Source organism: Canis aureus, chromosome 13 (genome assembly GCF_053574225.1).
Source record: "Canis aureus isolate CA01 chromosome 13, VMU_Caureus_v.1.0, whole genome shotgun sequence".
NCBI classification, from domain to species: Eukaryota; Metazoa; Chordata; class Mammalia; order Carnivora; family Canidae; genus Canis; species Canis aureus.
Genome location: NC_135623.1, coordinates 13,328,749 through 13,346,007, shown reverse-complemented (window position 1 = coordinate 13,346,007; position 17,259 = coordinate 13,328,749). Strand labels below are relative to the sequence as shown.

General features: G+C 35.6%; 1 protein-coding gene and 1 non-coding gene across 13 annotated transcripts in view; one reads left to right on the top strand and one right to left on the bottom strand.

Moving 5' to 3' along the window:
• Positions 1–17,259, top strand: part of ZMYM4 (zinc finger MYM-type containing 4) — a 140,885-nt gene that overhangs the window by 115,538 nt on the left and 8,088 nt on the right. For all 12 annotated transcript variants that reach the window (XM_077844792.1, XM_077844796.1, XM_077844793.1 and 9 more), the window contains 4 exons: positions 149–243; positions 5,929–6,100; positions 6,279–6,374; positions 8,367–8,518. In XM_077844792.1, coding sequence (XP_077700918.1) covers positions 149–243; positions 5,929–6,100; positions 6,279–6,374; positions 8,367–8,518 — 515 coding nt within the window. The remainder of the gene's footprint in view (positions 1–148; positions 244–5,928; positions 6,101–6,278; positions 6,375–8,366; positions 8,519–17,259) is intronic.
• Positions 9,156–9,238, bottom strand: TRNAK-UUU (transfer RNA lysine (anticodon UUU)). Its single transcript has one exon. It is a non-coding gene; the product is annotated as a tRNA-Lys (tRNA).

The window sequence follows — 17,259 nt, the reverse complement described above, 5'->3', positions numbered from 1 at the left end:
AGTACTTAATATAGTGAACAAAGTAATTAATATATGAACAAAGTAATTAATATAGTGATGATTACCTGATGTTTCCTCCCCAAGTCTGTCTTCTTATAAATCTATGAATTATTTACCTCAAATTATGCTTTCTGCTGATTATTTATAGAATCCTTTGACCCACTGAGTAAAGGACAGGGAATCCAGGCACGTTCCCGAACAAGGCGACGGCACAGAGATGGCTTCCCTCAGCCCAGACGAAGAGTAAGCTGTAGCTTAATTTTTCTAGTGTTTTCTTTCCTTCGGTGTTTATTGGTTCTTGCTTTTTACAAAGCTCTGTAACAGGCAGGGTCACAGAATTACATACTTGTTTTACACAGCCATATACTCTTTTGCCTTTATTTTTTGTTTCTTATAATTAAGAACCATACCTTTTGAATAATTTAAAGGGATATGTAAACCTTGATGTTCCTGTAATAGAGGTACTGAGCTAAGCCTCCTAGCATAGCACATGGCAGATGCTTAGTATGTGATGGTTATTATGCAGCTGCTCAGATGTTCATTGTGATGGTCATCATCTGGATCATCAGTATGCCTTTTCCAGCTGATGGAAGGGTAACCAGGAAAATGTGTAGTTTGTTATTCTGTTTTGTTACTCACTGTGCTATAGCAGGTCTCCCAGGACTTGGAACTGATGAGCTAGGAGAATGTACGGAGTCATGGCCAAGGCTTCCACCATACAGATGCAAGAAGGGGCAGCATTCCTGCCACTCGAGAATAGCATATGACACAATACCTGTATATGTGCCACAAAATCACAACATTTTTATAAATTTATAAAAATTTTTAAATGTATTTGTATTATACTTGATGAACTCAGAATAATAATATATGACAGACTGCTGCTGTTAAGATAAAGGACCATTACCTTTTACTTTATATTTCTTTTAGCATGATCTTTTTATTTTGTTTTCATAATCAAGGGTGAAGGGTGTTTTTGTTCTGTTGTACTTTTAAAAGATTTTTATAATCTTCATTGTACAGTATTTTTTTAAGTTTCTAAATTAAACTTTGGGACTATTTCCATATTGACAGGGCTTTCTCATACTAAAACCAAAAGAATAATAGCCTTATTTAAAAATTAACTCTATTGAATTATAATTGCATAAAAAATTCATAAATTTTAAGTGTAAAATTTGATGGACTCCAACAACTATATTTAGTATATAACTACCACCACAACCGTAACACTTCTGTCCCAGAAGCTCCTTCATGACCTTTTGTAGTCCGTACTCTCTAGCGCTAGATAACCAACCACCAATATACTTTGCAGATTGATACAACATAGTATTACTTTTCCTTTTCTAAAATTTCATATAAATGGAATTATGTAATTTGTAGTCTTCCCTCTTTGGCTTCTTTTACTTGTTTTTGAGATTCATCCATGTTTCATATTTATCACATAGGATTATTCATTCCTGTTTATTCCTGAGTAGCTTCTCATTGTATGAACAAACCACAATTTAACAGTTGGTGGAAATTTGGATTATTTACAGGTTTGGGCTATTTCAAATACAGCTGCAATAAACACTCTTGATATCAATTTCTGTATGAACATCTAGTTTCATTTGAGGAAAAATACACAGAAGTGGGATTGCTAGGTCTTAAAGTATGTGTTTTTAACTTTGTAAGAAAGCTTATCAAGATGGTGTGGGGTATAAAAAAAAAAAAGTGCTTATCAAACTTTTTCTAAGTAGTAGATGTACCATTTTAAATTCCCATTAGCAGTGTATGAATACCAATCTGCTTCATGACTTTGCTAATACTTGATATTGTCAATTTTTAATTTTAACCACTGTAGCAAATGTGTAGTGGCATCTCACTGTGGCTCTAGTTTATGTTTTCCTAATGACTGATGATGTTGGACATTTTCTCATGTGCATATTTATCATTCTTCTATCTTCTTTGATAAATTGTCTATTCCAAGCTATTGCATATTTTTCTAATATTTTTCTAACTCAGTCGTCCTACTGAGTTGTAAGTGTTCTTTATTATGGACATAACTCTTAAACACGACTTTTACTCCTATTCTGAGACTTTGTAAAATTTTCTTAATGGTGAAGACAGAACTTTCTGAATTTGTGAAAGTCATTTTTATCAGTTTTTTATTTTATGTTTCACGCTTTTTAGTATCCCATGTAAAAGTCTTTGCTTTAACCTGTTGGAAGTAAGATATTCTTTTATGTTTTCTTCTAGTTTTATATTTCAGCTTTTATGTGTTTGTGATTCATTCCAAGATGATGAGTTGAGGAAAGTGTCAAGGTTTCTTGTTTTTGTATGTGATGTCCAGTTGTTTACTACCATCTTGGAAAAGACTATCCTTTCCCTCTTTGAATTACATTGTACTTTTTTTTTAATAGATTTATTTTTTTTTAATTTTTATTTATTTATGATAGTCACACAGAGAGAGAGAGAGAGAGAGAGGCAGAGACATAGGCAGAGGGAGAAGCAGGCTCCATGCACCGGGAGCCTGACATGGGATTCGATCCCGGGTCTCCAGGATCGCGCCCTGGGCCAAAGGCAGGCACTAAACCACTGCGCCACCCAGGGATCCCACATTGTACTTTTTTAAAAATATTTATTGGAGAGAGATAAATGAGCACTGGGGGAGGGGCAGAGGGAGAGGGAGAGAATCCCAAGCATACCCTGTACTGAGTGCAGAGCCCCAACATGGGGCTGGATTCTAGGACCCTGAGATCATGACCTGAGCTGAAATCAAGAGGTGGACATTTAAGTGACTGAGCCACCCAGGTGCCCCCACGTTGTACTTTTATTAAAATCAGCTGACTCTATATGTGTTGAAATTCTATTCTCCTCTCTTAATTTATATGTGTTTTAATACAGTACCAAATGTCTTGATTATTGTAGCTTTAAGTGAGTCTTGAAATCAGGAGTGTAAGTCTTCCATCTTGGATGTTCTTTCACAAGATTGCCATTTGCATATCCATATAAATTTTAGAACCAGCTTATCAATTTTTACCAAAAAAAAAAGCCTACTGGAACTTTGGGGCTGTTCTGAATCCACAGATGAGTTTGCAGAGAATTAATATCTTCATAGTTTTGAGCTGTCCAATCTATGAAGATGGTATTTTTCTCCTTTATTTAGATCATCTTTAATTTCTCTCAGCAGTGTTTTATTGTATAAGCCTCATATTTTGTTAAATTTATTTAATAAGTATTTAAAATTTATCTTGATCCTGTTTTAAGTAGTAGTATTTTAAATTTCATTTTCTAGTGTTCCTCATTGTCATGTGAAAGTAGATATTTTTATCTTATTTTTATGTTTTATATGTTTTTTTTTTTTAGTTTCAAGTTTTAATTTAAATTCCAATTAACATGATATTGCTTTTTCTTTTTTTAAAATAAGATTTTATTTATATTAGAGAATGAGAGCGCAAGCTGGGGAGGAGCAGAGGGAGAGGGAGAGAATCTCAAGCAGATTTCCTACTAAGAGTGTCACCTGCTGCGGGGCTTGATCTCATGAACCTGAGATCATGACCTGACCCAAAATTAAGAGTCAGATGCTTAACCTATATGAGCCACCCAGGTACCCTGAGGTTTCTTTTTCTATATTTATTTTATGTACTGTGATTTTGTTCAAATAATGTCTAGGGTTGTCTACCTAGACAATCCTATTATTTGTGAAGATTGTTTTACTGTTTCCTTTCCAATCTTTATTCTTTTTTAAAGATTTATTTATTTATTTAATTCGTGAGAGACACAGGCAGAGGAAAGAGAAGCAGACTCCATGCAGGAGCCCAGTGTGGGACTTGATCCCAGGACTCCAGGATCATGTCCTGAGCCGTAGGCAGACACTCAACCACTGAGCCATCCAGTTTCCCTCCTTTCCAATCTTAATGCACTTCCTTTCCCTTTCCCTTTCCCTTTCCCTTTCCTTTGATGTATTGTGCTAGCTAGGATTTTTTTTTTTTTTTTTTGATGTATTGTACTAGCTTCAGTACAGTGTTGAATAATATTAATGGTGAAAGCAGATCTTCATACCTCCTCTCAGTCTTAGGACAGGTGTTTAGCCTTGCAGTATTAATTATGATGTTACTTGTAGGTTTCTTGTAGGTAGCCCCTATCAGGCAGGAAGTTCTCTTCTGTTTTTAATATGCTGAGAATCTGTGTCATGATTTGTGTTGAATTTGTGGCTCTCTGGCATCTGTTGAGGTGCTCATGTGGTTTTTCCTTTCTGAGTCTATTAAAATGATGACATACATTAATTTTTAAATTGGTAAACTAACTTTGCATTCATAGCATGAACCCTACTTTCTTCTGAAGTATTTTTTAATCTGTTGCTGGATTCAGTTTGCTAACATACTGTTAAAGTTTTTACATGTCTCTGTTGAAGAGAGAGATTGATCTGTAGTTTTCTTGTAAGGACTGGTCTTGTTCTCAGGGTAATGGTAATATTGTACAATGGGTTAGTGTTTGCTCCTTTTCTATTTCTAAAATATGGTGGATATAATTACTTTAATTGTTCCAGGGTCTATAGATGTTTGTAGGAAAGTTTTAAACTATGACTTAAGTGTCTGTGGCTGTTCAGGTTATCTCTTCTACAGCAAGCTTTGTTAGTTTGTGTCCTTCAGAAAATTGATTCATTTCATCTGCCTTGTCAAGTTTATTGGCATCACAGCATTCTCTTAACTATCCTTTTAATGTCTCTAGGATCAGGTATTGGTAATTTATATTTTCTTTCTTTTTTTCCTGATCATTCTAGGTAGAAATGTATTATTTTTTTATATCTTGGAAAAGAACCAATTTTTAAATTAATTTTTCTCTATCCTTTTTTCATTGATTTTGCTCTCATTTTTATTATTTCTTTAATTTTCCTTACTTTGGGTTTTGTTCTATTTACCTTGGGAGGAGGGAGAGAGAGAGGACAGGTATAGGGAGAGGGAAACTAAATCCCAAGTAAGCTCCACCACGCTGATGTGGATCTCATGACACTGAGATCATGACCTGAGCTGACATCAAGAGTCGGATGTCTAACTGAGCCACCCAGGCACCCCTCTTACTTTGGGTTTTAATGTGGTCTTTTTTCTAGTTTCTTCTTTTTTTTCTAAAGATTATATTTATTTATTTATTTATGAGAGACACAGAGAGAAAGAGAGGAAGAGACACAGGCAGAGGGAGAAGCAGGCTCCATGCAGGGAGCCCGATGTGGGACTCGATCCCAGGACTTCAGGATCACGCTTTGGGCCGAAGGCAGGTGCTAAACTGCTGAGCCACCCAGGGATCCCCCCTTTTTTTCTAGTTTCTTAAGGTAAAGCTTAGATTCTTGATTTTAGACTTTCACCTATTTTTCGTAGGAGCATTTTAATACTATAAATGTCATTGTAAGCTGTAGCACTGTGGGAAAAAATTGATGTTTTCATTTTTGCTGAAGTTCAAAATATTTTCTAATTGCATCTGTGGTTTCTTCTTTGACCATGAGTCTTTTAAAATGTGTTAATTTCCAATTTTTGAGGATTTTCTTAACATCGTTTCATTATTGGTTTCTAGTTTAATTTGATTGTAGTTAGAGAATTTATGGAGCCTTGTTTTATATCCCAGAATGATCTACTCATGTGTTCCATGAAATAGATCTGAGTGGTAATAATGGTTATTCAGACTTCATTGGGTGGGTCCAGTATCTGGAACGTAGTGAGAACTCAGATGTTAGTCATTATTACAGTTCTGCATTTCAACTCTTTTTTTCTTTTCTCACACGAATTGGATTGACCTACCCCTAAAGCTCTTTCTGGCTTTAAGAACTCTGAATCTTTAGGATCTAGTAATAAATTTTGCATTCTGTATATTTATTCCCTTCTTTCTTTGAGAACTATGTTTCTTAAAGATTCAGAACTAAATTTTATATTCTGTAAATTTTTGGAATTCTTACAGGGACGGAAGAAGTCGATAGTGGCTATGGAGCCCAGAAGTCTTATTCAAGGAGCCTTTCAGGGGTGCTCAGTGTCTGGGATGACACTAAAATACATGTACGGGGTAAATGCCTGGAAGAACTGGGTTCAGTGGAAAAATGCGAAGGAAGAGCAGGGGGATCTGAAATGTGGCGGTAAATACACAGCATGAATTTTTGTTTTGATTGAGGGGGTTGGAGGTATAAGTTGAAGTCATCAGTCTACACAAAAGGGATGCATATTAGATCAAAAATCCTCTAAGACTTTTGGTTTTGGCATTACTTAAATTTTCCCTCTTTTTTATTTAAACATTTCGTTTTCTCTCCTTGTCAGGTATTGAACATGCGGCATCTAGCCCATGTTCTGACCCTTTAGGAAATGCTCAAGACCATGCACTCTCTCAAGAATCCTCAGAGCCAGGCTGTAGAGGTAAAACCATTTCTCCCTTTGTAGTCTGAATTCTCTGAATCACTTTTAATATTATTGCCAATTTTAAATTTGTAAATGGGAATACTTAAAATTATTTAAAATTTGGAAATTAATATCCTACTTCCAATTACAAAGAGCTTGTTAAAAAGGTAAGAGTGTATGGGCATGAATTTATTGTGCAAATATAAGGAATTGTGTTCCTTTCTCTAACATTATGCGGGTGGCTCCAATCTGTGTTCTTTGTATTCTTGAGCCCTGTATCTGTAGAATAACCCACAATGGAACCCAGTGTGACACCGCTGCTTTTGGTGGTGGTGTTGAGAAAAATACCTGGAAAAGCCTTGCCTCTTCTGTAGAAATTCTTCCTAATAACAAGTTCTGTGGGATGGGGTACCAGGAAATTTGGTACCAATAAACAATCCACATAGAGCAGCAGTGTATAATTTTAGAGCCTACATCAACTTTTTCCCCTCCTGGTTTTGAGGTTCCTGTTCTAAACTTTTGTTTTCAGTTTATAGTTTCCTTTTTTATTATCTATGTTTTATGTAAGATACTTACTGTAATCTTTGTGGAATGAGATAGAGCAGGAATGGATGAGTATGTCCTTGTCACTAGATTTTTTTCCTATTTTCAGCTATACCTTCTTTGAACAACCAACTGCATGCACTCGGGGCTTCACCTCAGTCTACCCTTTTGGCTTTTGGGTACATGTTCCTCTCCTTATTGGAATAGTTAGTGGCTGCTGTGGTCTGTGACTGACTTATTGAGTTCCTGCAGATCAAATGTAATCTCTGCCAAGTAATATAAATATACTTCTATAATGGAGGTTTATTAGGCTCTTTACTGCCCACTTTGAGCCATAGCACTCTGTTTTTAAAAAGGAAGGGGGTAGTGAGAATGGAGAGGTAATATTATATTAGACTAACAGGCCTAAATTTAATAGCCACAGGGATGCCTACTCATTTCTATGACACATTTATCCAAAAAATACTGAATCTATGTACCAGGTACATACCGTACATGGTGGCTAGGTGCTTTGGTGCAAAGGTCAAACATGGTCCTTGCCCTTTTGAACCACTGCTTACCTTTTGCAAAACCACATCCTCAAGTTTATCTTTGAAAACATGCAACCCTGTCTAAATGCAGAGGAGCAGTGACTAGAAAGAGTGTTTTCCATTCTAATCTGAATTGAAATAGATTCTCTATTGGAGAGGTTTCTGTGTGTATCAAATTGTAGGATCTCTACAAATCAAATTGGGTCACTCTTTTGGTAAAATTAATTCAGCTCTTAGGTTGTCTTCAAAGCCCTAATATGCTCGGTGAGATTTACCAGGATCTGCCCCCATCTGCCCTTCTTGATTTTCTCCTTTACACGTTAGTCCCCTGAACCTTTTCAGTTTTGTGTGTTTCAGCGTTTCTAAGGGCATGAAGATGTTCTGTGTTAGTTGAAATATTCTTTATTCAAATAAATCTGAGTTAGAGAAAGTTAAATAGCATTTTTATACAGACGTTCTCAACCTTTAATAAACCTTTTATATATCATCGTGAGTTTTTTAGAGGCAGATTTTATAAACCCCAGTTTTCTCCAACTCTCACGTTACTAGTATTTTTGGAATATGCTGTGGGAAATATTTTTATATCCTGAGGTTGCAATTCTTTATTCATCTGTTTAATTCTTCTGCACCTTTCATGGTCTGACATTAGTATCACATCCTCCAGAATCGCACCTGACCCTTCCCCGTCTGTAGATGGTCCTTATGTGCTTTCCTGGAACCCCCTAAATTAACCCCCTGTCACAGCACCTGTTACACATGGTGTGCTGCATTATTTTTATTTCTTTAACTGCAAAAGCCTTGAAATCGGGATTTAGCTGTAATCCATGTCCTCATCAGCCTGGGCCCACTGTAGTAGCCTGTGTGTTTTAGTGAATTAAAGTAATGTTACTATGTTTCTTATGAGTTAATATTTCAGATGTTTTCTGCCTTTCCATAGTCCGTTCTATCAAGCTGAAGGAAGATATTCTGTCCTGCACTTTTGCTGAGTTGAGTTTGGGTTTATGCCAGTTTATCCAAGAGGTGCGGAGACCAAATGGTGAAAAATATGATCCAGACAGTATCTTATACTTGTGCCTTGGAATTCAGCAGGTATCAAATTCAGTAATTGTTCTAAACTGTATTGCATTTTTAACAGTACTGAGAGATCTTATGACTCAAGCTGAAAAATCATAGTGTATATGGTTGTTCGATACGCTTTATACTCTGTTCTTAATGAATTTAAGAATAATTTAAAAGAGTAATTTAAAAGTCTTGATCACATAGCCTTTTGTGAGCCAGATTGAGACTGTTAGTAGAATAAGAGAAATTGAGGATGAAGCATGTTACTATGGACAAAAGGGGCAAAAATAGCAAATTCACAAAAAAGCAACATAGCTGATTATATCTGTATGTATTTACGTAAACCATGTAGTCTCATTTAAAAATTTTATCATTAGGGATCCCTGGGTGGCGCAGCGGTTTGGCGCCTGCCTTTGGCCCAGGGCGCGATCCTGGAGACCCGGGATCGAATCCCACGTCAGGCTCCCGGTGCATGGAGCCTGTTTCTCCCTCTGCCTGTGTCTCTGCCTCTCTCTCTCTCTCTCTGTGACTATCATAAATAAATAAAAATTAAAAAAATATATATATTAAAAATTTTATCATTAAAAAAAATTATTTATTTATGCATGAGAGACACACAGAGAGAGGCAGAGACCCAGGCAAAGGGAGAAGCATACTCCATGCAGGGAGCCCAACGTGGGGCTCGATCCCACGACCCCAGGATCAAGACCTGAGCAAAAGTCAGACACTCAACCGCTGAGCCACCCAGGCGTCCCTCATTTAAAAGTTTTAAATGCATATTAAAATAACAGACAAGGGGCGCCTGAGTGGCTCAGTCAGTTAAGCGTCTGCCTTCAGCTCAGGTCATGATTCCAGGGTCCTAGGATTGAGGCCAGTGTCAGGTTCCGTGTTCATCAGGGAGTCTGCTTCTCTCTCTCCTTCTGCCCCTCCCCCTGCTCCTCTGCTCTCTTTGTCTCTCTCTCTCTCAAATAAAGAAATAAAAACAAACAAAAAGCAACATGCCATTATTTGTCACATTAGCAAAAAAAAATATTGTTGATGTGAGTTCTATGATGGAGATTTGCCTTCTTGGCTCGTGGTAATTAGTACACACTTTTCTAGAAAGCAGTTTTGAGCATGTGCTCAGGAATATGAAATTTTGAGTGTTCATACTCTTTCTCCAGTAATTCCGTTTCTGGGAGTCTGGCAGAGCAAATATTCTGAAGTTCAGACATCATTTGCACAAAACTGGAAATAACTTCAGTGCCCACCAGAGTGTTATGTTTAAGTTATAGTATATTTATAAAATATACATTATGTAGCTAATAAAAATTGTTTACAAAGTAACAAAGTAACTTCTAGTAATGTGTAAAATTACTAATATTAAAGCATTAAATGAAGAGTATGAAGTCTTTGTGGATCGCTATATGTTAACACAAAGTGATTTAAAAAACCAGTCCTATGTAATAAAATGAAATGCACCAAAATACATTGATAGTGGCTATCGTCTTGGGTGGTAGTGCTCTAGATGTTGTTGATTTCTCTTTTCTCTATTTGCCAGATTTTCTTCCATTTGTATGGTGGTGGTGGTATATTCTTTTATTAAGGCATTTATTCCTAAAGTTTTGTTTTTTAATTATAGAAGTAGTATGTGCTCAGTGTAACTGTCAAAACAGTAGGTTGAAGGCATATAAAGACAATTTTTTCTCCTTCCTTCCCAGTCTCTGAGATAACCAGTGTTAAAGCATCTGCCCTTCGTGCCAAACATTTATGTATGTGTATAGATGTTAGTCTTGTTTTGCTTAGTTTTTAGCAATATGGGGCTGATGCCATATACATTTTTTTGTTGCTTACTTTTCTCGGTCTGTGTATCCTTCAGGTGAATATAAATCAAATTCCTTCTTTTATAAAAGAAAGATGTATAATATTACAGAATATGAATATACCAATTATTCACCCTTTCTTTTGATGCTTTTACATTTAGGTTAAAGTATGTATAGATTTGTCTTTCTCCTTTTTTTTTTTTTTTTTTTTTTTTTCAGAGAGAGAGAGGCGGGGGTGCATGTGTGCCAGTGATCACAAGTAGGGGAAGGGGCAAACAGAGAGAAGTAGGCTCCTCTCTGAGCAGGGAGCTCAACTCTAGGCTGGATCCCAGGACCCTGGAATCATGATCTGTGCCAAAGGCAGATGCTTAACTGACTTAGCCACCCAGGCACCCACCCCCATGTATAGATTTTTCTAATTTTAAGATACCTTCATTTTACTTTCCAGAATGGTTATACTAATTTACACCTTTACCAGCAGGGTTGTGAGTGCCCGTTTCTTGAATTCTCTTTGGCTTAAAAAAAATTTAGTGGCTCCAATTTGTATTTTCCAAGTTTTTAAAAGTAGAATATCTTTTTATGCAGTTGGTTATTGGGATTTTTCCTTTGTATCTGTAATATCTCTTTTATGTTGGGGATATAAACTGTGATGTAAGTGCTTGAAGTAAATTTTTTCAGAATGTTTTTGTTTATATTGTATTTGCCATTCAAAAAGTTTTCCTTTTTACATAGTTTAATATTATGCATTTATTTCCCTTTAAAATTCCTGGTATTTTCTGTGTTGCTTAGCATGGTCTTCCTATTTAAGTATTTAAATTCTCATAAATTACTCTCTAAAATATTTGGGGTGTTTTAGATTATCTTTAATACATCTGAAATTCCTTTTTTGTACATGACAGAAGTATATTTCTGATGAATAACATTTGGGATGGGTATCTAGTTATGCAAACAGCATTCATTTTTCCCAGAGTCAAAAGAACACTTTCCTTATATAAGTACTGTTCCCATTATATTTTGATTGAATTTCTAGATAGTAAAAGATATTTTTTAAAATCAACACGAGAGAACTCTTTCAACCAATATTTATTGAGCATCTACTATGTGCCATACATGCATTTTGGTTAGGCAAATATTGTGAAGATTCTAAACACACTTTACAGTTTATGATATTATGGATCTAAAGAACATTTTCTAATTTTATCAGAGTATATGTCAAGAAGTAAGATTATTATTTTGATGGATATCAGAATATATCCATCAGGAGCCTGCTTCCCCTGATTGCTCTTCTGATTTGAATATAGTCAAAATGTGGTCATTGCTGTGTTTCAGTCAAAAACATTTAACTGTTTTACACACCAGATACTCTGCTACCTATAAGATATATTCTAATTTGTGAGACAAGTCATGAAAGTTTATTCTAGTATATTTATCAATTTTATATTAATAAATGACTATATAATAATAGTATTAAAAAGAGGCTCTAAGTTAATAAATTGTCAGATGATTATTGTAGAAAGTATTATGAACTTTTTATCAATCTCAACTAGAAGTAACTTTTCCTTAACTGTAAATAATTTTAAAAGGTTAATTATGTTGACATCTCAGATGTGCTGCTTCTTTTCTTTTTTTTTCTAATTATAAAAATAATTATGCTTATTGAAAGGATTTTGAAAATACATAAAAATGTAAAGAGATAAACTAAACTCAACTGTAATGTCAACACCTGGACCACCACTGTTAACGTTAGCCAAGAAGGGGATAATTGGCAAAAGAAGCAAATAGGCAAGTAACAGAGAAAATCAACAGATTAAGAGGCAGAATGTACCAGGAATGCCTAACAGTCATTTACTGTGTGTGCTACGTATTAATATAAGCTTATTTCATGTATTCGTTTATTTGTTAGTTTGCCTTGCTAATGTATAAGAACTAGCATCATCACCATTTTCTGCTGAGGCACAGTGAGTTAAAATCTTGCCTGACGTCCCCAAGGTAGTAATGGGCAGGGCCGGGATGTACATCCAGATGGCTTTTTCGTCGATATTCCTGTGATTACTGTGGTGGACTGCATCTCTAATATGAAAGGTACCCATGTATAACCAAGGAACAATTTCACCCATTTGACTGAAAATTGAAAGATTAAGAACTTTGATAATACCAAGTATTATTGAAGATACATAAACATTTTTCTTGTGTGAAGGCCTTTTCACAGGGCAGGTTGATGTGATTATTAAGACTTTAAATGCACATAGGGGTGCCTGGCTGGTTCAGTCAATAGCGTGTGTGATTCTTGGTCTCAGGGTTGTGAGTTCAAGCCCCATGTTGAATTGTAGAGATTACTTAAATATCTTAAAAAATAACAATAACAACAAAACCCGAAAAACTTTAAATTCACGTAGATTCCTCAGTCTAGCAAATCTACTGATCAGTATTTTTCCCCAAAGAAATGCACCCACATGTACAAAGACAGACATGTACTGGTATTTTCATTGTAACATTGTTTTTAACAGCAAAAAATTGGAAACCAGTGGTTGAGCATTTGCCTTCGACTCAGGGTGTGATCCTGGAGTCCCGGAATCGAGTCCTGCATTAGTTTCCTTGCAGGGAGCCTGCTTCTCCCTCTGCCTGTGTGTCTGCCTCTCTCTGCGTGTCTCTCATGAATAAAATAAAAAAATGGAAACCGTGTATGCATTCATCAAAATAGTAATGGTTCAGTCATCTATAATATGTTTGTACTATTGAATACTCTGTAGAGTTAAAAACTGTTGAAATGGGGGATCCCTGGGTGGCTCAGCGGTTTAGCACCTGCCTTTGGCCCAGGGCGCAGTCCTGGCGTCCCGGGATCGAGTCCCACGTCAGGCTCCTGGCATGGAGCCTGCTTCTCCCTCCTCCTGTGTCTCTGCCTCTCTCTCTCTTTCTATGTCTATCATAAATAAATAAATAAATATTAAAAAAAAAAAAAAACTGTTGAAATGTTCTTATATATATTTACATGGAAAACTCTAAGAGACATATATTTATAATGTATTTATTTAAGATATTATTTATTTATTCATGAGAGACACAGAGAGAGAGGCAGACACACAGGCAGAGGGAGAAGCAGGCTTCCTGTCGGGTAGCCGGATGTGGGACTTGATCCTGGGACTCCAGGATCAGATCCTGAGCTAAAGGCAGACACTCAACTGCTGAGCCACCCAGGGATCCCAGAAACACACATTTTTAAAGTAGTGTAGTACAATATTTATATTATGGCAAAACACACATATCATAAAACTTACCATTTTAAAGTGTACAATTCAGTGGCATTAAGTACATTCAGGATGTTGTACAGTCATTATCACTATGTTGTTTTTTTTTTATGTTTTTATGTTTTTTTTTATGTTTTTTTTTCTATGTTTTTTTTTTTAAGATTTATTTATTCATTCAGAGAGAGCGAAGAGAGAGGCAGAGACACAGGTAGAGGGAGAAGCAGGCTCCCTGCAGGAAGCCCAATATGAGACTCAATCCTGGGTCTCCAGGATCACACCCTGGGTTGCAGGTGGCGCTAAACTGCTGTGCCACCGGGGCTGCCCTCACTATGTTGTTATAAAACTTTAATACCCTAAGTGGAAATCTCATACCCATTAAGTAGCCACTCCTTATTACCTCCTCCATTTAGTCCCTGGCAACCATATATCTGCTTTCTATATCTGTGGATTTGCCTATTCTGGATATTTCACAGAAGTAGAATCACATAATTTTATGTGGCCTTTTGTGTCTGGCCTCTTTCAACATAGGGCTAATCTATGCTGTAGCATGAATCAGTACTTCATTCCTTTTGGTATCTGAATAATTTAATTCTTGGATATACCACATTTTGTTTAACCATTCATCTGTTCATGGACATTTGAGTTGTTTCTACCTTTTAGCTATCATGAAAAGTGAATGATACTGCGAACATTCATGTACAGGATTTTATTTGAATACCTATTTTCAATCCGTTTGGGTCTTATTCCTGCAAATGGGATCTTAATCACAGGGTCATGTGGTAACTCTATGATTAGCTTGTTGAGAAACCACCAAACTATTTTCACCAGTGGCTGTACCATGTTAACATTCCCAGCAACAACGTTATGAGGGTTCTATAATCTCCATATCCTTGCCAACATTTGTTAATATATTCTTTTGAATTTCTTTCTATTTTTTAAAAGATATTTTATTTATTTACTTGAAAGAGAGAGCACAAGCAGGAGGGGGTGCCTCTGCACAGGCAGAGGGGGAGAGTGAGAAGCAGGCTCTCCGCTGAGCAGAGAGCCTGATGTGGAACTTGATTCCAGGACCCTGAGATCATGACCTGAGCCACCCAGGTGTCCTTTTTTTTTCTTTTTAAATAGTCATCTGATGGATAGGAGATGCTATCTCATTGTAGTTTTGATTTGCATTTCCCTAATAACTAATGTCATTGAGCATTTTTTCATGTACTTGTTGGCTACTTGTATATCCTCTTTGGATAAAGTCCTTTGCTCCATTTCTAAGTTGGGTCGATTGTCTTTTTGTTGTTGTTGAATTGTAGAATTTCTTTATATATTCTGGATATTAAACTCTTTATCAGATAAGTGATATGGAAGTATTTTTTCTTAGCCTCTGTTTCCTTTTAAGTCTCTTAGTGTATTTTGGTGGACAACATTTTGAAGTTTAATGAAGTGTGTAAGTTTTTCTGTTGCTTTTGCTTTGGTGTTGTATCTAAGAATCCACTGTCAAATTCAAGTGCATGAAGATTTACTCCTCTGTCGTCTTTAAGAGTTTTATGTTTTTAGCTCTTAAGTCATTGATCCATTTGAATTCATTTTTATGTCTCATGTAAGGTAGGGATACTTGTGAGTTAGGGATAACTTGATATGTAGATACTCAGTTTTCCCACTACCATGTGTTGAAGAAACTGTTCTTTCTCCATTGAATGGTCTTGACATGTTAAAAATCATTTGACTAAATGTGTTTATTTTCGAGTCTCATTTCTATATTGGTCTATATAGTTATACATATGGCAGTACACACTATTTTGATTACTGTTGGCTTTGTACTAAATTTGAAATAGGGAAGTATGATTCTTCAAGATTCACTTGGCAATTCAGCGTTGCTTACAATTTCATATGAATTTTAGAATTGGCTGTTTCCTTTCTGCCCCCCTTCCAAAAAAAAAAGCCATTGAGATTTTGATAGGATCATACTGAGTGTAGATTTTTGGGGGGCAATATTGCCATTTTAACAGTATTCTCTCCAGATCCAGGAATATAAGATGTTTTTCTTAAATATTCTTTAATTTCTTAGTGGTTTTTTTTTCTTGGGTTTTTTTTGTTTTGTTTTGTTTTGTTTTGTTTTAGTTTTAAATGCGTAAGTCATGAACTTCTTTGGTTCAGTTTATTATTAAATATTCTTTCTGATACAATTGTAAATTGAATTGTTTTCTTAATTTCCTGTTTGGATTGTTCATTGCAAGTGATTTTGTGTTGCTTATATCCTCTAGCTTTGCTGAATTCATTTATTAACTCTAATAACAGTTTCTTGTGTGTGTGTGTATTCTTTCAAATTTTCTGTATTTAGGCTCATGTCATTTATAAATAAAGATAGTTTGGGATCCCTGGGTGGCGCAGCGGTTTGGCGCCTGCCTTTGGCCCAGGGCGCGATCCTGGAGACCCGGGATCGAATCCCACGTCGGGCTCCCGGTGCATGGAGCCTGCTTCTCCTTCTGCCTGTGTCTCTGCCTCTCTCTCTCTCTCTCTGACTATCATAAATAAATAAAAATGTTTAAAAAAAAAAAGATTAAATAAAGATAGTTTTACTGTTTTAGGACCTTTCCTATTTGAATGAATGCCTTTTATTTGTTTTACCTGTCTGGTTGCTCGGGCTAGGACTCCCAAGTACAATGTTAATTGGAAATGGCAAGAATAGGCAATTTTGGCTTGTTCCTGGTCTAAGGGGGAAAGTGATTTTTAAAACATGTATTTTATATAAACTCATTTGTTTGAGTAGATGTATAAAACTCAATTCTGTATTTCTAATGTGTAGTGAGTTGAAGTGTGTCATTCTTCCCACTTTTTCTGTATTTTAACTTTTTTCATAATATAGTTTTAAGTTGTGAAAATAACTTTAGTAAAAGAAGAAAAAAGTATTTCTCAACAGTAAAACTATAATCTGGCAGTGTCATAAATTGCCTTTGAAGAGGACTATAAAAATGCATGTTGAAATGATAGATAATTTTTATTAGCCAGAACAAATTTAACTGGAAATAAAATTTTTCTCCAAGTCATACATTGTATAGAAAAGCAAAAACCAAAATAGCCGTGGATAAATAAATTAATAATACCAAATCTTAAAAGCAGCAAGAATTTCAGCATGTAATTATACCTTTATTCTGTAAATGCTTATTGTATTTCCTTGAGTGATTTCATTGGACCTGTTCTGTAACCTCAAGATGTTTTTTAGCATTACTCTATCCAACCTGTTTCTTGTTTCCCATTCTGTGATGTGATTCTTGATGGTTATAATTAGCATAGTTTTACATCCTATAATTAGACTTGAACTTTTTTAAGGCTGTGTTGTGGGGCAGAGAGTTGAGAGCTGTGGTTTAAAACTTGGTATCCTCAGGTCACCTGACACTAGCTAACCTTATTATTTCAGGAAGTGATCTAGTAACTAGGCTGAAAAACTAAAAGCATCTGAGAGCACATTTGCAGATAGATCCTGTGAATTCAAAAAATGAGTGGAAAAATACAAATTAGAACCAATTTTTAGTATATCAGTTTCATGAACTGAGTAAAAAGTACTTATATTATTTATTATAATTATTCTGTACCATCCATATTTTAAGAAGGAAATAGAAAATTTTACTTGCAAGCTCAGTGCTTGAAATATACAAGAAGGACCTTCTAGCTTGACTCCTGATATTTTAAAATGTATCTTTAAAATATATCCTTCACAATGTTAAGGGCAAAA